Source organism: Euphorbia lathyris, chromosome 1 (genome assembly GCF_963576675.1).
Source record: "Euphorbia lathyris chromosome 1, ddEupLath1.1, whole genome shotgun sequence".
Lineage (NCBI taxonomy): Eukaryota > Viridiplantae > Streptophyta > Magnoliopsida > Malpighiales > Euphorbiaceae > Euphorbia > Euphorbia lathyris.
The window spans coordinates 115,634,216-115,658,372 of NC_088910.1; the positions used below are offsets into that span (position 1 = coordinate 115,634,216).

At 37.4% G+C, this 24,157-nt stretch overlaps 2 protein-coding genes and 1 non-coding gene across 4 annotated transcripts; 2 read left to right on the forward strand and 1 right to left on the reverse strand.

Moving 5' to 3' along the window:
• The first annotated feature begins 9,037 nt into the window (after positions 1–9,037).
• On the forward strand, positions 9,038–24,155 carry LOC136210727 (protein HAPLESS 2-like). Of its 2 annotated transcripts, XM_066002108.1 has the most exons (18): positions 9,038–9,406; positions 9,573–9,713; positions 10,188–10,276; positions 10,879–10,918; positions 11,165–11,222; positions 11,311–11,374; positions 12,565–12,643; positions 15,542–15,676; positions 16,012–16,206; positions 16,610–16,690; positions 16,775–16,875; positions 17,643–17,760; positions 17,964–17,996; positions 18,165–18,258; positions 18,352–18,440; positions 19,625–19,740; positions 23,068–23,168; positions 23,250–24,155. In XM_066002108.1, exons 1-18 carry the CDS (start codon positions 9,224–9,226, stop codon positions 23,669–23,671), a joined length of 2,139 nt encoding a protein of 712 aa, XP_065858180.1. In that variant the 5' UTR covers positions 9,038–9,223; the 3' UTR covers positions 23,672–24,155. The 2 variants fall into 2 exon arrangements, with proteins under 2 accessions (XP_065858180.1, XP_065858181.1); XM_066002109.1 differs by lacking the exon at positions 16,012–16,206.
• Positions 9,764–9,882, forward strand: LOC136214774 (5S ribosomal RNA). Its single transcript, XR_010681846.1, has one exon. It is a non-coding gene; the product is annotated as a 5S ribosomal RNA (ribosomal RNA).
• LOC136213896 (uncharacterized) lies at positions 20,703–23,000 on the reverse strand. Its single transcript, XM_066002849.1, has one exon. The coding sequence runs from the start codon at positions 21,931–21,933 to the stop codon at positions 21,109–21,111; it is 825 nt and encodes a 274-aa protein (XP_065858921.1). The 5' UTR covers positions 21,934–23,000; the 3' UTR covers positions 20,703–21,108.
• Positions 24,156–24,157: the final 2 nt, after the last annotated feature.

A 24,157-nucleotide genomic window follows, 5' to 3' on the forward strand; every position in this document is an offset into this window, starting at 1 on the left:
AGTACCTAGCCTCCCTCAAGAAGGGAAAAGGCAGTGCTTCAACATCTGGTATGTTTTATATTGAAATAAATATAATTTCACAGTCTGAATCTTGGGTACTTGATACCGGATGCGGATCTCATATTTGTACAAATATGCAGGAACTAAATCGGACTAGGGAATTGAAGAAAGGAAGCATAAACTTGCGAGTAGGAAATGGAGCAAGAGTTTCCGCCCTCGCCATTGGAGATTATGCTTTAAATTTGCCCTCTGGGCTTGTAATAAAATTAGGGAACTGTTTGTATGTTCCAGAAATGTCTCGTAACATTATTTCTATTAGCCGTCTTGTTGACGACGGTTTTCATATTTCAATAAAAGACAAACATTGCGATTTCTATAGAGATGGGATTTTCTATTTTTTAGGAATATCACAAAATGGGATTTATGTGTTAGATGATAAAATTTCTGTTTTCGCAATTGATACCAAAAGACATAAGCTAGATAATTCAACTTACTCATGGCATTGTCGTTTAGGCCATATAAAAAAAAGACGCATGCTTAAGCTACATCAAGATGGACTTATAAATTCAATTGATCCTGAATCATTGAAAACATGTGAAACATGTTTAAAAGGTAAAATGACAAAGACACATTTTAGCAATAAAGGTGAGCGTGTATCAGACACTCTAGGACTTATTCATTCAGATGTATGCGGTCCTATGTCAGTCCAAGCAAGAGGAGGATTCAGATACTTCATAAGCTTCATAGACAACCATACCCGATATGGTTATATCTACTTGATGAAGCACAAGTCTGAAGCGTTTGAGAAATTCAAATGCTTCAAGAATGAAGTAGAAAATCAATTAGGGAAGAAAATAAAGACGCTTCGATCCGATCGAGGAGGCGAATATCTTTCAGATGACTTTCTGAATTATCTAACTGAATGTGGGATATGCTCACAATGGACGCCTCCCTATACACCACACCACAATGGTGTATCCTAGAGGAGGAACCGTACCCTACTAGATATGGTACGATCCATGATGAGCATAGCATTACTTCCAAAGACATTTTGGGGCTATGCCTTAGAAACCGTCCTCTTCACCCTAAATCGAGTACCAACTAAATCCGCTAGTTCCACACCATATGAATTGTTCGTTGGTAGGAAACCCGTGTTCTCATTTATGAGAGTATGGGGTTGTTCAGCATTTGTCAAACGCATAGCGTCAGACAAACTAGATTCTAAATCTGATAAGTGTTTCTTCATTGGATACCCTAAGGAAACTGTGGGGTATTACTTCTATCATCCAGATGATCATAAAGTAATAGTATCCAAGCACGCAACCTTCTTAGAGAAAGAGTTTCTCGAAGAAACAGAAAAGGGAAGCATGATTGAACTTGATGAAGTTCAAGAACAAGAAACACCGACTGAAACAACAGAAGCGGTTGAGGAACCCGATACAGTCACATTAGATGAGACTCAAGTGCCAGTCCTTCGTAGATCACAAAGTGTTCGTGAACTCCCTATTAGATATGGTTTTATAGTGGGAGATGATGATGAGGTTCCCGTGTTAGACGACGAACCCGAAAACTACGAAAAGGCTCTTAACAGTCCAGATTCTAAAGCATGGCTTGAAGCCATGGATTCTGAAATGGATTCCATATACACCAACCAAGTGTGGACTTTGGTTGATCCACCCGAAGGGATAAAACCCATTGGGTGCAGGTGGATCTTCAAAAAGAAGACTGACATGGATGGAAAGGTTAGCACCTACAAAGCTAGGTTAGTAGCGATAGGATATCGTCAGAAACAAGGAATTGATTATGACGAAACTTTTTCTCCTGTGGCTATGTCCAAATCAATCAGAATAATGCTTGCTATTGTCGCTCACTACGATTACGAGATTTGGCAAATGGATGTGAAAACAGCTTTCCTAAACGGAAACCTGCTTGAGGATGTATATATGATGCAACCTGAAGGTTTCATATCGAAGGATACAAACAAGGTTTGCAAACTTTAGAGATCCATTTATGGACTCAAGCAAGCATCAAGAAGCTGGAACAAGCGTTTTGATGAAACCATAAAACAATTTGGTTTCGAACTAAATTGCGAAGAAGCTTGCATTTACAAGAAAGCAAGTGGGAGCTCAGTTGCATTTCTGATATTATATGTGGACGATATAATATTAATGGGAAATGACGTAGCTCTACTACAGTCGGTAAAAGTATGGTTATCTGGTAACTTCTCAATGAAAGACTTTGGTGAAGCAGCTTATATACTTGGTATAAAGATCTACAGAGATAGATCAAGAAGACTGCTTGGTCTTTCATAGGCTACATACATCGAAAAGGTGCTAAAGCGGTTTAGCATGCTTGAATCGAAATGAGGTAACTTACCCATGATACATGGAGTAAAGTTAAACAATCATCAATGTCCTAAAACCGATGATGATAAGAAGCGCATGGCTGTAGTCCCGTACGCCAGCGCAATCGGTTCGATTATGTATGTTATGCTATGCACTAGACCTGACGTAGCGTTCGCGTTAAGTATAACGAGTCGTTACTAAGGAAATTCGGGAGACGAGCACTGGATTGCCGTAAAAAACATTCCTAAGTACTTGAGAAGAACTAAAGACATGTTCCTAGTGTACGGAGAAGGGGATCTGAAAATATAAGGATTTTCAGATGCAAGTCATTTCACAAATGAGAATGATTTTAAATCCCAATCAGGATACCTATTTATCTTGAATGGGGGCGCGGTCAGTTGGAAGAGTTCCAAGTAGGGAAGCGTAGCTTTCTCTACGACCGAGTCAGAGTATATCGCTGCTGCGGAAGCAGCAAAGGAAGCGGTTTAGATTAGAAAGTTCATTACAGAACTTGGTGTGGTGCCTGACATTGTAAATCCCATTACACTATACTGTGATAACAATGGAGCCATTGCGCAAGCAAAGGAACCACGGTCTCATAATGCATCCAAGCATTACCTGAAGCGATACCACATTATAAGAGAAATTATGGCAAGAGGAGATGTGAGAATAGAAAGAGTACCTACTGAGGACAACGTTGCAGATCCGTTGACAAAGCCCTTAACCCAGAAAGTACATGATCGTCATCTAACTTCTACTGGGATAAGTTATATAAACAATTGTCTTTAGTCCAAGTGGGAGTATGTTGGGGTTTAGTGTCCTATAGACAATTGTTCTAGGATACGAACTTAATGTAAATGAAGTGTTCTTTATATCGTTTGTTTTAATGAGATATGTTTTCATAACTATATAAAGGCAATCCATTTTAAGAACTAAATAAAGTCTAAATAAAAGAAAATCCGTAAGTTTGTTTAAAGTGATTATAAAGTGTTCATACAAGCATGAAGTGAGACCAAACTTTATAATAAACTAATAAACTTAAAACCACCCCAAGTCAAGTAATATGTTCAGGATTGACATATCACTGTTGAGACTTGCATGTAATAATGTCTTCTGTCCCGACAGAAAGCTGCTCTCACAAGCTTCATATATACAGATATCTGGACTGTTACATGGATCCAATGAAAAGAAGTTCATTAGGATTGGGGACACGACTTGAGATAACAGGATGGGTAGATTCATCCTTGTCACCTGTTCATCTCATTGGTATTAATATGTATAAGTAATCCTCAGACTCAAAGGAATGTTAATTAGTAATTCTGGATTACGGAATGTGACGCTTTGATCCTGTTGTAACACGATCCTTAACAGAGATGACTCTGTGGTGTGAACAGCAGACGTTGGGTATCACAGGAAGTAATTGCAGGATAGTTATACATTGGATTGAGCATTTATCACTCCCGATAAATGGGAGATATGTCCATGGATCGCTTGTGGAAGACTTGACTCTAAATCCTTGCAAGGTGATAACTTAAGATAGAAATGCAGATTTCTCTTAACCTATCTAATTGGAGTTGACTCGGCCTGTACAAGTAAAACGAACGTCTCGCTATATGTGACTTGACATTATCCATAGTCATAAGATTCAGTTCAAGGATGTAGTTGATAAAGGATCGAATTATACTGTAACTAATACGGAAAGGTCAACGACAGAATCAACCTGTCTTCTTATAGCTCTGGGGGAATGATTACGGACTTGCTAATCACATTCTTTGTACATCATTCCGTTATGCAAAGATTAAATATATAATTCTTTGAAAATTAAATTTAATAGTTGCATACGGCTAGAAGCAATAAGAACCTAATGGGTCACACATAAGACTTGGAACCCAAAAGAGAGACAAATGTTAATTAATTGACGGAAGCCCAACTGAGCCCAATAAGGCCCAATTATTAAGGGGGGGGGCGATTTTTATGTATATTAGATACATAAATAATTAATTTGATTTTATCAATTCTAATTAGATTGGGATTATGAATTAAATTAATTAAAGGATAAATAAGTTAGGAGTTTTAATTAGATTATATTACTCCCATTATTATCCAATAAGGTTATTATTATTATCTTTTATATTTAGATATATTAATAGATAATAATTAAGAATTCTATTCCGAATTAAATTCTTATTCAGTAACCTAATTCTATCTAACTAGGGATTAGATACAAGAGATTATAAATACTCCCCTACATGCTATTTTCGAAATACCCTAAGGCAAATCAAGAGAGAGAATTTCGACCCCCCTGTTCGAGGACGAGATTATCTATCGCTTCCTTCCGTTCAATTGATTTTCATCTCTTTCTCTTTATCCTTGATCTTGTGTTGATTAATTAGAGACAATCTACTTTGGTTGTTATAAACGGTTGATTCTAACTTGATCTTCAATTATTTTTGTTTTGTGCTCGGGAACTCGAAGTAAGAGTTGTGGGCACTTCGTTTGCAACGGTAGATAGAACTTCTGAAAGGTATTTCTTTTATCCCTCTTTATATGAAATAATGATTAACGGATCTTGGGGTTAATGGAAATTGGTTAAATTTTTACATTTCCGCTGCTATACGTTAGCCTATTTTCCTTCAGATAACGCATCATAACATACAAATGAAGAAATTGGGTAAGTGCATTGGCGAGTACCTTTGTGGAGAGCGATAGGAAGTTCAAGACTAGGATCTGAAGACGGGGAAGGATCTAGAGACGGAGCAGGAGGGGGAACACTGACAACTAGATCAGGTGGAGCTGTAGCACTTGAGGGATGCGTGCGCCGAGAATAAATGTGACGGATAATCGGGCGGGAAGGAGCAGAAACCACCTGCTCACTCACAGTGTAAACAAGATAATCATCATCAACAGGACTTGACACATTAACAGAAGGAGTGGATTCACGACTAAAGAAAGAAGTGTTTTAAAAAAACGTAACATCAGCAGACACCAAATAACGACCCAATGAAGGAGAGTAGCAACGATACCCTTTTTTAATCCGAGAATAACCTACAAAGATACATTTGATTGATTTGGGATCAAGTTTGGAGACTTGTGGTCGCATGTCTTGAACAAAACAAGTACACCCAAAAACACGTGGTGCGAGAGGAAATAAAGAAGACGAGGGAAATAGAAGGGAGTATGGAATCTGACCATCGAGGACTGAAGAGGGCATACGGTTGATGAGAAAACAGGCAGTGGACACCGCATCTGTCCAAAAAACTTTAGGAACCTGCATATGAAACAATAGTGCACGAGCAACTTCTAATAAGTGATGGTTCTTACGTTCAACAACACCATTTTGCTGAGGGGTAACGATGCAAGACGTCTGATGAATAATACCATGATGAGAAAGATATGATTAAAATGTGTTAGATACATACTCTTTAGCATTGTCACTTCGCAAAAATACAAACGGATTTGTTAAAGTGTGTGCGAATCTCAGCATGAAAGGCACAAAAGACAGTAAATAATTTTGAACGAGATTTCATAGGATAAAGCCAAGTAACACGAGAATAATCATCAACAAAGGTTACAAAATAACGGAAACCAAGTTTGGACACAACAGGACATGGACCCCATACATCAGTGTGCACCAAATAAAAGGGAGAATCGACACGTTTATTGATTCGCGGAGGATATGAAACTCTATGATGCTTAGCAAACTGATAAGCCTCACATTCTAGAGTACAATCACACGGAAGACTCTGACATAATTTTCGCAAAACTGGAAAAGATGGATGACCAAAGTGACAGTGAAGTTGTAAAAGAGAGGCGCTTGTGCAGGCAATGGATCTTGGCACCTGTCGAAAAGTTGAATCAAGTACATACAATCCATTCACCAGGTTCCCTCTACCAATAATCTACCTCGTCCCAAGATCCTGAAAAAAACAATGGGTAGGATAGAAAACAACACAACAGTTAAGAGTCTTGGTAAGTTGGCTGACAGATAATAAGTTTAGAGGAAAATGGGGTAAACATAAAACAATTGATAAAGAAATAGTAGATGTTGGGTGAGCTGTCCCTTGTCCAATTACAGAAGCACTTGAGCCATTGGCTAACATAACAGATGATAAATTGGTCAGATGTTGAAAAGAAGAAAGGATACCTGTGTTGCCGGTCATATGGTCTGTAGCACCAGAGTCAATAACCCAACTACGAGAGGAGGTGGATAGACATGCAGCAGGATTACCTGGATCAGTTGAAACAGAGGTGGAGGTTGATGGTTATGCTGCATCATAAGTCGTAGAAAGCTGCTGAAACCGAGCATACTCATCCGCAGAAATGGTGACAAAGGATGGGGTGGGGACGATACATCATGAGTTGCAATATTGGCTGATCTCCTAGGAGCATTCGGTCCCGAGTATTGAGGCGGTCTACCATGTAATTTCCAACAATGTTTCTTAACATGCCCTTCTCCCCCACAATGATAACAAGTACGGGCGGGAGCTACGGTTACCACTGGGAAGAGTATTGTCTCCACCTATACGACCTTGATTGGCATTGCTTACCAATGCTACTGTGTCAGAAGACAACGAACTAGAACCCATTACACCATCCTTACAGACGTTGAGTAACCGGGAATAGACTTCCGCGAAGGATGGAAGTGTGCCACTCGTCAACAGTTGTGTACGGGCCACATCATATTCAGGACCTAAACCCACCAAAAAGCACTGAACAACAACACGCTCCTTCTGTGCTTGCATTTGTTTCACATCAGATATAATTGGGAACATACTGTTCTCTTCCTCGTATGCCTGTTTCACCTCAGTGTAATATTACAGAAGAAAGCGATTTTTTTTTGTTCTGCACGATAAATTTTTAACAGTAACATATGAAGATGAGACATATCCTTTTTGTTAGCATAAAGAAACTCCAGATATTCCCGTAACTCCTTGACAGTTTCACAGTGAGTTACAACATCATCAACAGTGGGATCGAGAGTGTTTTGGATTTGATTAAACAGTTTGTAATCCTCCATTAACCATTTCTTACGAGCATCAACATTTGTTTTAGGTGGGGGATTACCAGTTAAATGGTCTTCTAAATCTACATTATTGACAAACATACGTATAGTGTGTTGCCACTGAGTATAGTTTTGACTCCCAAGTAATTTCCTATCCGTAATTTTGAAAGAACCTAATGTGAATTCGGTGACAATTTTCTTTCACCTACTTCTGCCATTTAAAAAACTGTATTTTTGTTTTCTCTTTTTTTTTTTTGTGTTTTCCTTTTCTTTTTTTTGGATTTTCCATTTTTTTCTGTTTTTTTTTTCAGCAGTACACTTAAATTAAAAAAAAGAAATAAACAGCACTAACAAGCCACAAGTTAATACACGCTAAACCGAGAGAGAAGGAGAACAGAGGGTTCAAAGAAGGACTTTCCTGGAAACTGTGAGAGAACAGGGTGGCCGGAAATGGAATTCCGACGCCGGGAATGCAAAACGGCGCGACAGAGGAGGTCACACGCGCTGTCACGCGCCGACGCGTGGTGGCGGAGCAGGAAGGTGCGGTGGCGCGTGAGTCTCACGCGCAGGTCAGACGGTGGTCGAATTTCGGAACGTGGCCGGTCGGAGGCGAAGAAGGTGACTGAGACATGTGGTGAGATAAACTGAAACCTAAAAAAAATGCTCAAGAGACCCAAGTTCTTCCTTGGGAAATACTACCCAGAAACCAAACTCAACTCTTCTTCCCTGGAAAATACTACCCAGAAACCCAAAAACAAAATTAGAGCACCTAAGGCTCTGATACCATGTAATTTCATGTATTTGGTATTTCACAACACTTTATCTTACATGAGCGCGCGCGCGCGCATATATATATATATATATATATATATATATATATATATATATATATATATATATATATTATTGGATCTACCTCTAAAGTCAATGTGAACTCTATCCTACAAGCAATCCATATCTACCCTACAAGCAGCCTAAAGTCTTGTGGCAGTATACTATAATTTAATTACATAATTACATAAAATATCCTTTTAGATTCAATGATCTTTTGGAATTTTTACTAATACCACCCTAGATTAACAGAATCAGCCTCAGTTAACTTTCCATCCATTTTGAGTGTGATTTAACTAATGGGGATATATGAGGAACGAAATATAACCAAATAATAGATCAGAGACTAAATATATAAATTTTGAATATATCAAGGGCCTAATGGTGCCTTTTGGCTTTAAGAAATTATCTACAATTATATTAAATAATAATTTTAAATTATATCAAACTAGTAAAATTAATATTTTAATATATTTTAAAAATTAGAAGTTTAGAATATATTTTTTAATTTATATTTTATTAACTGAAATTTAAAATTTTGTAAACAAAAAACTGAAATTTAAAATTTTTAAATTATGATTTAAATTTATAATATATAAAAAATAATAATATAATGTATTATATTTATTCAAACAATAGTTACGCAATCAAATAAAAAATCCGTGGGTCTAAATTGTAATTTTATAATTAATTATGATATTAATGTTGGAATCCTTCCACTTACTTCATGGGCCCAGGATAAGAGAGTTAGGACTTACGCCTTATGATCCAATTATCAGGTTTACTTAGGCTGCGGATTACAGAGACAGGAAGCGCTGTCGTTTCCGCTTTCCAAAATTCAATTTCCTTGTAGACACTTCACTGGCATAGTAGAGGGAGATATGCAAGTACATGTAACCGTTAACAGCAGATTCTTTTTTCTTTCTTTCTTTCTTTCTCTATTGGTTTTTGAAAACCGAAATGAATCCCGCCAAATTCGCTCCACTTTATTGCAGACGCTTTCAGTTCAAAAAATAAGAAGGAAATTGGTTTAAGAAGACAAATAATGGAGGCGCAAGCGATAATGTTGATTTTCTGTTGCTTGGCGAGTTATTTAAGTGTGGGAACTGTTGATGGAGTAGAGATTCTATCGAAATCGAAGCTTGAAAAATGCGAGAAGGGCTCTGATTCTAGTGCGCTTAATTGCACTTCCAAAATCGTCTTAAACTTGGCCGTTCCTAGCGGTTCAGTAAGTTACATTTTACTATATTTTTTTTTCTTTCAAAAAAAGCCTAATTAGAAATGCAGATAAGTGCTTTTTTCAAAGGAAGTTCATAGTTAATCAGGAAATAGTTGTATCCCCTTCTTTTTCTTTTCTTCTATATTTTTGCAATTGATTTTTTTTTCTTGTTTAGAGTGGGGGAGAGGCGTCAATTGTGGCGGAGATAGTGGAGGTGGAGGATTCGACCAGCAACATGAAAACATTGCGAATACCACCGTTGATAACTATCAATAAATCGTCTGCTTATGCGCAGTATGAGCTATCGTATATACGCGTACGTTTCTATTTGGATTTCTTAAATATTACAAGTATGCAAGCTTATCAGGGTGCGATCATACCAGCACTAATGCACCGGATCCCATCAGAACTCCGAAGTTAAACGTGCTTGGGCGAGAGTAGTACTAAGATGGGTGACCTCTTGGGAAGTCCTCGTGTTGCACCCCCAAACTTTTAAAAGAGGGCGAGCCTTGGCGCAACGGTAAAACGTTATTGCCGTGTGACCCTCTTGCCAATTAAATTGGCAAGGAAGGCTTGCCCCCAATACACCCTTGTGGTGGGACCCCTCCCCGGACCCTCGCTCAGCGGGGACGCGGCCGCCCTTTTTTTTTTTTATGCAAGCTTATCATGTTGATAATTGTTATATCGGAGATTGGTATATGATTCAGTTGCCTACATTCCTTATCTATTCCATTAAGTAATCAAGTTTACTTTGATTATGATTCCATATTATTTCTGGATTGATATTCAGGATGTTGCTTATAAACCTGAAGAATACTATGCGGAAACACGCAAATGTGAGCCAAATGCTGGCAAAGGTGTTGTGAAGATATGCGAGAGGCAAGTAGTCTTATAGTTATATTGTTTTTGAGAGTCATATTTTCTCTGTGAACTTTTACTTTTTAACGCTTGTGCAAAATAATTCATTTCATATTGCATTAGTGATTGCTCTGTGGCAGTTGGAATTGGTCTAGATCTTGTTAGCATGATGTGTTCAGTTTTCTCCAAGCAATCACAAAAGAAATAAAAGATGTGTTAGAATTGGGTTGAAGGGAGAATATTAATCTCTTTGAAAGGCTACTCATATTTATTATTTTCTGTCTCTTTGTGATTCTTTGAAGCCATCATCCAACCCTTCTTTTTCTATACGAATCAGTGCTCAAAACATGACATAGCTGTCATTGAGTCATCTAGTTTTCTTCCCAGCATTCTTTTCCCTTTCTCTTCCCCCACCCATTTGGCTTGAGCTCTCGAATTAATCTTCCTTGTAAGCAAGACTTATATTTCAAGTAATATTGTTGGGTGCATTATTGAGTATACTGAGGTGGAATAGTAACTAAACCTTTTGTGTGAAGGATCATCTAGAAATAAAGAGATTATTTAATTCATTCTTTTGCATATCTAAATTTCTGAACTCACCTATTCTTGTTACTATATTCTAGGTTGCGGGATGAAAACGGTCACATTATTGAGTATACTGAGGTGGAATTTTTCACTTTTGAAGGTCTTATAAATTGCTATTTCCATATATGTGTATTAGCTTTCTTATGTGGGGTACTAATACATCCATTTTACTCGTGTGACAGTTTGTCTTAGCATATACTTAAAAGTTAATGGTTGATGCTTTCTTGGAAAATAGTCTATATTAGTCTTAACTAAATTGATCATATAATATAAGCTTCGTATGTCTTTCTTTTTTTTTCTTTCATCTTCATTTCTTGTGATTAGCCAACTTGTTGTCCTTGTGGGCCTCAACGGCGAATACCTTCAAGCTGTGATAACTGGTGTAAGTGATCCTGTAATATTTAGCATTCTTAAATTTAATACTTTGTATAAAGATTGCATTTCATCATAATTGATTTTGCTTTGATCAGTGAAAAATTTAGTCAGTGGTGGAAAGCGTAATACTGCACATTGTGTCAGATTTCCAGGTGATTGGTATGTCTTTCTTGCTACTGGTTTTACTTTGATACTTCCTTTCTACAAAATCCTGTTGAAATAGTGAAAGTAATATGTCAGCATGTAATGCTGTATTTGCACTTCAAACGATTTTCTGTTTTGATTAACATATGCATTTATTGGGCAAGACTTTGTATATGTGTTGTAGAGTATTTGAAAGTTTAGCTTTAGGATCAGTGGAGTTTCTAGTACTGGAATAATCATATATTGCCTTGAATTAATGGATCAGAGTTTCAAATAGTGGTTTACGGCTTTATGTATTCTGCTTGTTATAGACCATGAAAATAGAGAGAAATCCATGGAAGACTATGTAGATTGAGAGTTTACATGAATATTTTAGTTGGTAGCAATACACACATATATACAAGTAACTAGTGATATTACTCCTACAATCAAGGAGACATATTGACCTTACAAGCAGTCTAAGCATGCCCCAACAGCCCTTCAACAGCCTCAGGCATGCTGTTAATTAATTACATTGACTTATTTTGTAACATTCCCTCTCAAGCACAGCTTGCTTTAGATACAGATAACATAGTCTTGAAGATAATAGAACCGAAAACAAAAGAAAAACATGCTGTAGAATATAAAATTTAGTCAGGGAGGTGCTACTCAGGCAGAAGGTAGACAATGAGACAGCAACGGAACAACAATCCTCGTCGGAAACGGAAAAGCAGAACCCATTTGAAACATCACTGCAAGAGGCTTCCAGCAACATCAACACAAATGGATATTCACCAGAAAACTAACCGGAGAGGCAGGTCGTAAACAGCGCGGCGGAAGAACTTAGACTTGGAACTCTAGGTCCAGACAGTCTGCTCAGAAGGCAGAAACCCATAAATTCTGCTCCCAGAAACCCAAACAGAAGCCAAATACAAGGCTCTAATACCATGTTAAATAGAGAGAAATCCATAGGATACCATGTAGATTGAGAGCCTACATGAATATTTTACTTGGCAACTCCTACAATCAAGGAGACATATTGATCCTACCCTGCGAACAGCCTAAGCATGCCCCAACGACTCTTCAACAGCCTTAGGCATGCTATTCATCAATTACATTGACTTATTTTGTAACACTGCTTAACTGCCTCATCAAAATTTTGTATTCTAAATTTGTGCCCGTCTTGGATTATTATGCCCCAGAACTAATAGTTAACATTTACTTAGGTTCCATGTTTTCGGAATTGGGCAGCAATCAATTGGATTTAGTGTTCGAATTGAGGTGAAAACAAAATATAAAGTTTCGGTATGTTGTTTCTCCAGATAATGAAATGCCGATATGTATATGCTTATGCTTTATTTTCCTACTTACTGAAGCACCCGATTTTTGCTCTGAAGTTGCTTATTGAAGCTTTTTTTTTTAGTTCCTCCTATCACATGCCTAAAACTGGATATGTGCATTTTCCCATCTGATTTATATATAATGTAATTGTTGGATTGCGATTCGTACTCAAATAAATGCTTCTTTTGGCTGGGTTTATTATGCAATCAAACATTGCAGTAAAGACCAATTCTTCTTATTTCTAATTGTTTTATCCCAAAACTTCATCTATTTTCTCTTCCTCTTGCCTAACCCAGCCCCTGTCATGGCATAGTATTCCTTATTTAATTAAAACCCACCTTTTAACTTTATTTTCTGATAATGAGTTACATGGCCATTAGATATGAATATTATACCTTTGCTATTTAAGTAGAATTTGACATTTGCATTTTGTTTTGATACCTCTTTATTTATTTATTTATTTATTTTGGTTTATTGTACTGGTGGATTGAGAATAAAATGAGAGAAAACCGACTAAGGTGGTTTGGCCATGTGAGACGTAGAGCGCTTGATGCGCCGGTTAGGAGAACCGAAGAGTGGCAAAGGGATGTAGTGGTGAGGGGTAGGGGAAGACCTAAGCAAACTTGGAGGAGGGTGATCGAGAGTGATATGAGTTTACTGGGAATTGAGGAAAATATGGTAGTGGATAGGACGGAGTGGAGGAGCGAATTTGTGTCGCTGACACGACTTGATTTCACGGTTTTATATGATGTGTTGTGATCGTTGGTTTTATTTTCTATTAGTTAGTGATTTTTATTACTTAAGAGTCTTTATTATTTAGGAGTCTTTTATTAATTAGGCAGATTTACTTGTTTTTATTATTATTTAAAAGTCTTTTGTTATTTAGGAGTTTTATTATTTAGGAATGTCTTTAGTATTTATCGGTTAGAATTCTACTTTGGGTAGAATCCTAGTTGGGATAGGATACCTTATTGATCAGGAATCATTGTACCTCTATAAAAGGGGGATTTTCATCGAATAAACATATCGAGAATTTTAAATCAGAAATTGATACAGGGAGTTTTAGCGATCTCTCACAAATCGCTATTGAGTTTTCAAAATAGGTTCTACGAAGAATAGAAGCAACAAGGGAATTCAAAGGAATTTTCCGGTGAACAGACCTGTGACGAGATCCTATTCGCGGGCACATAACAAATTGGTATCAGAGCCTATCGTCATGGGTGATTTTGAGCAATGGACAGCCAAGGTTCAGGATCTGGATCGCCGGCTAACCGAATCTGATAAAAAATTTAGCCACGAGTTGCGGGAGTTAAAAGAAGGCATGAAAGGAATCCAACGTATGCTGGAGTTACACCTTTTGGGAAAAGGAAAGGAACCTGAGGGTGGAGCTGCAACTGGAAGCAAGGAATCAGAGACAACAGGTCACCGAAATTCAAACACAGTTCCAAAATATACCCGACTTCAGTTTCCCTCTTACAACGGAAAGGAGGATCCTTTAGGCTGGTTGTACCGCTGTGAGCAATTTTTCAGCAATCAAAGTACAGACGAAAGAGAGAAGGTAGGGTTAGCTGCTTTTCACATGACAGGAGAAGCACAATTATGGTACTACCGACTCGAACAAGAGGAGTCCGGACTCACTTGGGCCCAGTTCAAGTCCTATTGTTTGCTGCGTTTTGGGCCACCATTGAGCAGTAATCCATTGGGTGAATTAACTAACCTTCGACAAACCGGAACGGTGGAAGAGTACCAGGAACAATTTCAAACGCTTCTGGCGAGGGCTGTGTCTGTGAGGGCTGAACAACAAGTTGACTTCTTTACTGCTGGGTTATCTGAAACCTTAAGGATGGATGTGGAGATGCAAAATCCTCCAAATCTAGTTACTGCCATGAATTTCGCCAGGGCTTTTGAGAGGAAGTTGTTAATCAGCCAAGGATTAAGCATGGGGCAAGCCAATTCTTCATGGGTAGTCCCAAAGGGGCTCAAGTCACCCTCGATTCAAACCAACGTCAATGATCAAAAGACTTGTGCGAGTAACACCTCAACAACATCAAACATGAGTAACAACACTCTGCCTCCAATCAAAAGGCTGTCCCAAACTGAAATGGCAGACCGTAGGGCTCGAGGGCTGTGTTTTAATTGCGATGAACTTTACTCACCAAGACATAAGTGTAAGAAACTCTTCTGCCTTTTGATGGACGAACCAGAGGACGAAGGAGGATGACAAATATGAATTCCTTCCTAAATTCGAGCTTGCGGACAAGCTCTATTCGAAGAGGGAAGAAATGTTGTGATCGTTGGTTTTATTTTCTATTAGTTAGTGATTTTTATTACTTAAGAGTCTTTATTATTTAGGAGTCTTTTATTAATTAGGCAGATTTACTTGTTTTTATTATTATTTAAAAGTCTTTTGTTATTTAGGAGTTTTATTATTTAGGAATGTCTTTAGTATTTATCGGTTAGAATCCTACTTTGGGTAGAATCCTAGTTGGGATAGGATACCTTATTGATCAGGAATCATTGTACCTCTATAAAAGGGGGATTTTCATCGAATAAACATATCGAGAATTTTAAATCAGAAATTGATACAGGGAGTTTTAGCGATCTCTCACAAATCGCTATTGAGTTTTCAAAATAGGTTCTACGAAGAACAGGAGCAACAAGGGAATTCGAAGGAATTTTCCGGTGAACAGACCTGTGACGAGATCCTATTCGCGGGCACATAACATGATGGTTCATGTTAGCCGACCCCGAATCATTTCGGGACTAAGGCTTTGTTGTTGTTGTATTGTATTGTACTGGTGGATTGAAAATAATGATATATTCATAAATGGAATAACTTCCTCGTCTTTGTTTTTTTGGCAGGAAGTGATAGTGGGCCCTGAAAATAGAACTGCAATCTCCAAGGATAATTTTCTAAGGGTTAATCTTATTGGAGATTTTGTTGGGTATACAAGCCTTCCTTCTTTCGAAGACTTCTACCTAGTTATTCCTAGGCAGGTGTGCTTCCTTTACGGATATGATTACTATCAATTTCCATTATCTTGAGAGGAAGGACGTGCAGTTCTTTCCAGTTAACCATGCACTACCTTTCTTTATCATTAAATGTATCTTTTTGAAAATGTAGGGCTTGATACTGAGTTTGTTACAGTGAAATTGTAATGGTATTGATAGGAAAATGATGGATTTAGGTTCAAAACCTATAGTCATATCCACCAGTTAAACAAAAAGGCAGTAGGCTTGTGACCATTGTCTTGTCATTTGTTGCTTATTGATATGGATTGCATCTTCGTTGATGTGGTATTGCTGAGAGTTTCCTTTCTATGTTGCGGAAGGGTGCACCTGGCAAACCACAAGATCTCGGGAGGAACTTTTCAATGTGGATGCTGCTTGAGAGAGTCAGATTTACCTTAGATGGTGTGGACTGCAACAAAATTGGTGTCAGCTATGAGGCTTTTAAAGGGCAGCCAGGCTTCTGTTCTTCAGCATTTAGGAGTTGTTTGCATAATCAGTTGTGGAACTTCAAAGAAGTCAGTATACCATACTTAGTAGTGTTTGTATGTGTAAGCACAATAATAAAAACTATTCTTGGAACTTAACTATTAGTTTAAACTTTTAGTTTAATTTGGTTCCATTATATGATATCAGAGCCTCATTGACCAAGTGATCTAGGGTTTGATTCCTAGCAATCCCATTTATTGATTAAATTGCAGTGCATGGTAATATGAGCCTGTGTTGTGCACGCTTCAAGCCCAGTGGGCATTCACGTTCGGGGCTGATATTAATTTAAATTATTAGACCTTTAACTATCAGTTTCACCTTTTAGTTCAGTTGGTTCCATGGCAGTATGTGCTCGTCATATTTCACCTTCTGTTTCCACTTTTTGGTTCCTATAATTCATGTAGTTGAACTAATAAGAGACTGTATATTCAGGCTGATCAAAACCGAATAGAGAGGAAACAATTACCCTTGTATGGTCTGGAAGGAAGGTTTGAAAGGATAAACCAACACCCAGTTACGTTTCACCAATTATTTACATTTGATATTGATAACATGCTCATTACTTGAGTTCCATGAGCTATTTTGATTTTAATGCAGAATGCAGGAACTCGTTCATTCTCTATAGGAATTACTGAAGTTCTTAATACAAATCTTCTGATGGAGCTTAGAGCCGACGACATAGAATTTGTCTTCCAAAGGTAAACATTCATACTATATTGCTATCATAAATGGCTGATATGGAAGCTTGTCACAATATTTCTTGAAGGCGTGACTTTTAACAATTGACAATAAGTTTCTCAAAGCATGCAAATCTTTGTGTTTGAGTAATCTGATACGTACCACTATAGGCAGTTAATTATTTTTGTTGAAGCACTTACATATTCACACAGGTATAAATTTGTATCATATGTTAATTGGTTGTTACCTTTTCTAGGAACAGCAACAGATGTTCATGTGGTGATTTTCTGAACTTAGAACTCTGTCATGATTTTCTAATAAAAAAATATTGGAATGAGGAAAATACTTCCACGTTGGATGGTGTTTCTAGTAAGGGCTCCTTTAGTGCTTGAGGCTCTCTTTTTCAACTTCCCCTTTGCTTTTTTAGAGAGTTTGTCTTCAAAACTGAAACCTGGGACCTTACAACCACAAGAAGGTGCCTTACCTAAGAACCAAATGAGTCGCTGAAAACATTTGAAAGAAGCGCATTCCACATAAGGATGTCCTTTTAAATGAAGCTATTGGTCAAGAGGGTCTTAAATTCAGCTTCCAAAATTTTCCTTAGCATGATAAACGAAAGACAAAAAAGAACTTGTTTACGGTATCTTTGAGCATTCACTGAACAGCTAGAAAAATTGGAGAGGGAACTTTTGCACAGTTGATCTCACACCTTGCACGAAGATGATGTCTTCCATTTGTAAAGTTTCCTTATTTATTTATAACTTCTGGTAGTTTTCGTAAATTTTAGGAGCCCTGGGAAAATATTAAATGTCACTATCCCAACATTTGAAGCCCTTACTCAATTTGGAGTTGCTACAATCACAGCAAAGAATACTGGAGAAGTGGAAGCATCATACAGCTTAACGGTATTTTATGCTTGTCATGTCTTGTTATGGTGTTTAAGTTCTTGAAATATGACTGTACTGAGGTCCAAAGATTCGAAGGCAAGGACCTGAACTGCAACCTAAGATAGGACACATCATGATTATATAATTACTTTTAATTGTAATGTTGATTTTTTTTACCTCTTCAACTTATAATGAAATGTTGGTTATTTCTGCAATTGTAGTTTGACTGCTCAAGAGGTGTTTCCCTTATGGAGGTAACTTCTTTGTATTTGTATAAGCATTTTCATTATCGTGTCTCAACCCTACAATAGTCAGTACAGGAGCCTTGTTCACTAGAACACCTATTATTTTTTAGTCTTTTCCATACGCTCTTTTACTTGCATGTTTATAAATGATACTATTTAAATTGTCAATTTTGACAGGAACAATTTTTCATCATGAAGCCAAATGGAATTGCAACTCAGTGGTTCAAACTCTACCCAACAACTGATCAAGCTGCAAAGTATGTCTGTGAAGGTAGAGTCAATGCTGGGTTTTACTTCAACATTTTTTTATCTTCTCAATGGTGGTTGAAGAGACTGAAATCTTGATCTTTGTGCTTTAATGCAGCTATACTAAAGGATTCTAATTTTAATGAAGTAGATAGAGCTGAGTGCCAATTTTCTACTACAGCTACCATCCTTGACAATGGATCACAGGTTTGGTAGTTTCTCAAAATTTACGACCTTGTTTCTTTTTCCTTTTAGTGTAAAGGGAAATAAAAGGATATCAAAATATGATAACAAAGGTTTAATTAGAAATGTACTTAGTTTGGCCCTATCAATCTTTTGATCCCTATGTAGCTGGGGAAACATTTATAGAGTGGATTAATGCTCTTATATCATTCTTCACGCCTATTCTAAATCTTTATCTACGGGTGCATCTACTATTTGAGCTAGATTGCATAACCATTTCAATCGCCTTGCTCTCAATTCATTGTTGATGGATGACATCACTACCTTTCTACCAAGAAAAAGAAATGAAAGAATAATGGAAAAAACTTGAAAGGAATCCAAACATGATAACCATTCCAGATATGGACATAAACTATGACTGACTGAATTTCGATATTTGTTTTATGCAATAGAAGGCTTCTGATGGGCAGGATGCATCCTGTATGGTTATATTCCTTATCTATTTCACTAATATTTGTATTAATGTTATCAAATGTATTTAGTCATTGTGGATCCAAACTCATCTTGTACGGCGAAGTTTAATATAAAAGCTATTCTTGAGCCTTAACTATCAGCTTAAACTTTTAGTTCAATTGGTTCCATGACATGGTATTAGAGCCTCGTAGACCAAGTGGTCGAGGGTTCAAATCATGGCAACCTCATTTGTTGATTAAATTTCAACACATGGATGGGCCCGTATTGTGGACCCTTCAAGCCCAGAGGGCATTCGTGTGAAGGGATGTGTCAGAGCTTAATATAAAAGCTATTCTTGAGCTTTAACTATCAGCTTAAACTTTTAGTTCAGTTGTTACATGACAATCCCATTCTAAAAATGGATGGAAAAAGAGTGACTATGCATTTTTCTCTCTCTTTTTATTGCATGGTTTTCCCCGAATCATTTCGGGACTAAGGCTTTGTTGTTGTTGTCATTGTTTTTATTGCATGGTTTTAGTGGTAGTTTTATGTTCATGTTAATACTATAAAGACATTGATGAATGTTGCATTGCGGAAATAATTGGACACTAATCTAGTTTAATATACGCTTTTGTTCTTTCTAGATGACTTCATGCTCACGTTACTTCGTTAAATAGAGTTGCCTATAATTCTTATATTATATGCTAATGCTTTTCAGTTAGTCTATAGACGTTTAAATATTGAATGTTTTGTAGACAACTCCACTTCAACCCTCGCAAGATGGTGTTAATGGTTTCTTAGAATCTACTGAAAGCATTTGGTCCAAATTTTGGGAAGGTTTGGTAGAATTCATCATAGGAAAAACTTGCAGGTACATGTCCCATTGGGGAAATTACATATGTGCATGAAATGTGTTGGAATGAGAGTCCGTGTCTTACATTATTTTCAACTCATATGCATATTTATATTTTTTTTTTTTTTTTATATGTTTCATATTGTTTCCTTGTATATGCTTATATAAAAAAAATGACTAGAGGATGTTTTTATGCTGGACTCTTGACCCTGCAGTCCTTCAGAAATTTTGGATTTCAATTTTCATTATTAAATACACTCATTTTAGATACTAATGATTAAAATCTTGTATTTAAGGGATACAGATATTCAAAGAGTTGGGATATGTTAAATCATTATACTTGTAAAAATAGGGAGAAAATAGAAAGGCATACATGGGGTACCATGTAATCTGAGAGACTACATAATATATTAAACTTAAGATGAATACACATATTTATACAAGGTTCTCTCTAAGCTATTCCTACAATTAAGCAAACATAGCAGCCCCACTAACAGCCATCTAGGTGTCTCGGCAACCTTAGGCATGCTTACATTTATTACATTGACTTATTCAGTAACACTCCCCTCAAGCTGAAGCATGGATTTAACATAGTCTTAATACAATACCACTCAAAACAAAATAGAACATAAGAAACTCAAGATACTTTAAGATATAAAACATAATATGGGAGACACAACCCAGAAGAACAAATCCGGACAGGCAAAAGGTAGATGACATGACGACAACGGAACAACAATCCTTGTCGGCAGTGGAGAAGCAGATGCCAATATAACAATGTGCAAGAGGCTGCTGAAAATGTCAACAAAAAGGAGATTCACCGATAAAATGACTGGAGAGGGAAGAAGAGGCGACATCGGAACAATCAGATTCACCGGAAATGGAGCTGCTGCATGCTTCTCATACGGTGGCCAGACTTTCTAGAATGGTGACGGCAGGGAAAGTTTCTGGGAGGGGTAGTGAGACTACTGCAGTGACCAGAAAATACCCAAAACCATTCTGCTCCCTAGGGCAGACCAAACAAAGACTTCACACATAAAATAGATTCTGGAAACTCAACCCATAAACTAACGAACAAAAGCCAACTGCTCACTAGGGGCAAGCTCTGATACCATGTAAAAATTGGAAGATAATAGAAAGACATACATGAGAGACTACATAATATATTAAACTTAAGATGAATACTCCTTAGGCATGCTTACTTTTATTGCATTGACTTATTCTGTAACACTTCCTCTCAAGCTTAAACATGAATTTTAATCATGCTCAGCTTGCTACATAGTCTTAATACAATACCACTAAAAACAAAATACAACAACAACAAAGCCTTAGTCCCGAAATGATTCGGGGTCGGCTAACATGAACCATCATATAAAACCGTGAAAATCAAGTCGTGTCAGCGACACAGATTCGCTCCCTCCACTCCGTCCTATCCACTATCATATTTTCCTCAATTCCCAGTAAACTCATATCCCTCTCGATCACCCTCCTCCAAGTTTGCTTAGGTCTTCCCCTACCCCTCACCACTACATCCCTTTGCCACTCTTCGGTTCTCCTAACCGGCGCATCAAGCGCTCTACGTCTCACATGGCCAAACCACCTTAGTCGGTTTTCTCTCATTTTATTCTCAATAGATGTGACCCCTACTTTTGTCCTAATTATTTCATTACGCACCCGGTCCTTTCTCGTATGACCACACATCCATCTCAACATACGCATCTCCGCCACCGACATCTTATGGATGTGGCAGTGTTTCACTGCCCAACACTCCGTACCATATAACAATGCTGGTCTAATAGCCGTCCGGTAGAATTTTCCCTTCAATCTATTAGGCATGCCGGGATCACAAAGGAAACCCGTAGCACTCTTCCACTTCGACCAACCAGCTTTAATCCTATGAGCAACATCTCCATCTACTTCTCCATCCGTTTGGATAATAGATCCTAAATACCGGAAGCAATCCGAGGCCTGAACAACTCTCTCATCTAGGGTGATTGTCCCTGCCTCCCTACTCCTACGGCCGCTAAACTTACACTCCAAATATTCTGTCTTACTTCGACTCAACTTAAAGCCTCTAGATTCTAGAGTTTGTCTCCATAGTTCCAACTTCCTCTCCACTCCTTCTTTCGTTTCATCAACCAGCACAATATCATCTGCAAACAGCATGCACCATGGTATACCATCTTGAAGTGAACTTGTTAGTTCATCCATAACGATAGCAAAAAGAAATGGGCTTAGTGCGGAACCTTGATGCACTCCAATCGTAATAGGAAACTCTTCAGTCTTCCCAACACTAGTACGTAAAAAACTCAAGATACTTGAGGATATTAAACATAATCTACCCAGAAGAACAAATCGGACAGGCAGAAGGTAGATGACATGACGACAACGGAACAACAATCCTTTTCGGAAATGAAGAAGCAGATGCCAATATAAACATCGTGCAAGAGGCTGCTAAAAATGTCAACAAAAAGGAGATTCACCAGAAAACTGACTGGAGAGAGAAGAAGAGGCGACATCAGAACAATCAGATTCGTCGGAAATACAGCTTTGTGTATCTTGTTAGACTTCCTTGGAATTAATGCCCTTTTAGTAATAGAAAATGTTTAATGAGTTACCTATTGAGCTCGGGTCTATTGCTACCACTTCTCAACCGACCAGATAGTTGTCATAGGTTCAAAACCTAAGGCCTTCCAGATACAATTTCAAAGAGAAAAATGTTGAATAATGTTAGGGTGAATTGCTACATGAGCTGGTTGGTAGATTTACTGTTATTGCGGGATGTATGTTTGTATTGATCAGTTCCCTGTCCTTTTTATTACTGTTAGAAATTTTTAATTGCAATCTGAATTATTAATATTAGCTTTCTTTATTATAACCAAAGTATTATAAATTGATGGAATATAGAACAGAGAAACAGGAAAAACATGGAGTTAGAGGGACATCAGTGAGGAGCACATGATGTGGTACAGGTTGACAATCATATTGAGATATAGAGAATAAACGTCAGATATCAAAATAAATATTTTATGAAATCTTTGAGCATACCCGTACTGAATAACTTTCAAGTATAAGGTCCTGTTAGATGATCATCATGTTTTTTGTGCATTATGTTCAAGTTGCAGAACTCTATGCTTTGTGATACTGTTTCAAACTCATCGCAGACAATTCTAATTGGATTTATACATATCACTGAATTTCCAACTGTCATAATCTATTTCTTCACTTCATGCTCCATATATAAATCTAGTTCATGCTTGTCAGAGTTCTTTAATGAATTATGATGTATTTATTGGGGTTATGTTCAGAAAACCAGTTTTACTTTGTGGTTCTTTTTGCAAGCAGAAGGAAGTGCGCCAGTTTCTTTGATTTCAGTTGCCACATACAATATATATGCATGAGTTGGATGGTGATGTTTGGTTTGCTTTTGGCTATTTTCCCAATAGGTAAACATTTCCTTTTAATTCAAAGCTTGCTTTCAAAATTCAATAGTTTTTGCGAAACATAATAATACACTTAAATTGCAGTGCTTGTGTTGTTGTGGCTTTTACACCAGAAAGGATTCTTTGATCCTCTGTATGACTGGTGGGAAGATCATGTTTGGGATGATAACCATAGAAGTGGACATAGAACAAGACATAAAATTAATATCCATCATCACCACATTCATGTTAATAGACATCACGAGCTTGGAGCAAGGCACCACAAGCATGATGCTCATCATAAAAGAAGAAGTACTCATCAAGGACATAAGCATAATCATTCAGGAAGGGAAACTGATTATTACTATTATCTTCACCATGTTCACAAGGATAAAAATAAGCACAGGATTACTAAGAAATCCAGAAGCAATCAGCAAGTCTACTTGGATGGAACAGAGAATGACAAAATTGGACACCACAAACATGGAAAAGAAAAGAAAGTATACAAGGATCATTTAGAAGACTAATGTTTGTGAATCAATCAAGATTTGCACAGCACAAGGATGGCCCATTTTGTATTCGCAGCTTAAGCTGTTGGCTTTATAGTGGGATGTGAATGGGCGTTATTACCTATTACATAGATTGCTTATGAAGACATCTAGAGTTTCCCAGGCGAGATGTCTGTATGTGGGAGTTGAAGTTGGTTAACTGAGCCTGGTAGAGAAGAGTTTGACAATTTACTAAATAGGAGCTACATAATACTGGTGAACTGAAGCATTTATGCTGACTGTTACCAGTAAAATTTAACTATAACAAGTGTGTATATTGCATGAGACTTTTTTTAATATTCATTCAATGCATTTACATTAAAGCACAAAACTGTGTGAGAGATCATGATAAAAACTGGAGCTCATTCTCTGCTTGAAGAATGAAGTGCATGTACCACTATCCCTTTTTGCAGCATCTGTAATAGCAATTCAGGGTGTTACACGAAGCTGGAGCTTTTTAGTACT

Bases quoted from the DNA above. Each gene is read 5' to 3' on its own strand.
- LOC136213896 (XM_066002849.1), bottom strand. From the start codon at position 21,933: ATGGATGAACTAACAAGTTCACTTCAAGATGGTATACCATGGTGCATG.
- LOC136210727 (XM_066002108.1), top strand. From the start codon at position 9,224: ATGGAGGCGCAAGCGATAATGTTGATTTTCTGTTGCTTGGCGAGTTAT. The intron at 10,277-10,878 runs GCAAGTAGTCTT...ACTATATTCTAG, and splicing joins GTTGTGAAGATATGCGAGAG to GTTGCGGGATGAAAACGGTC. The intron at 19,741-23,067 runs GTACATGTCCCA...TTTTGCAAGCAG, and splicing joins ATCATAGGAAAAACTTGCAG to AAGGAAGTGCGCCAGTTTCT.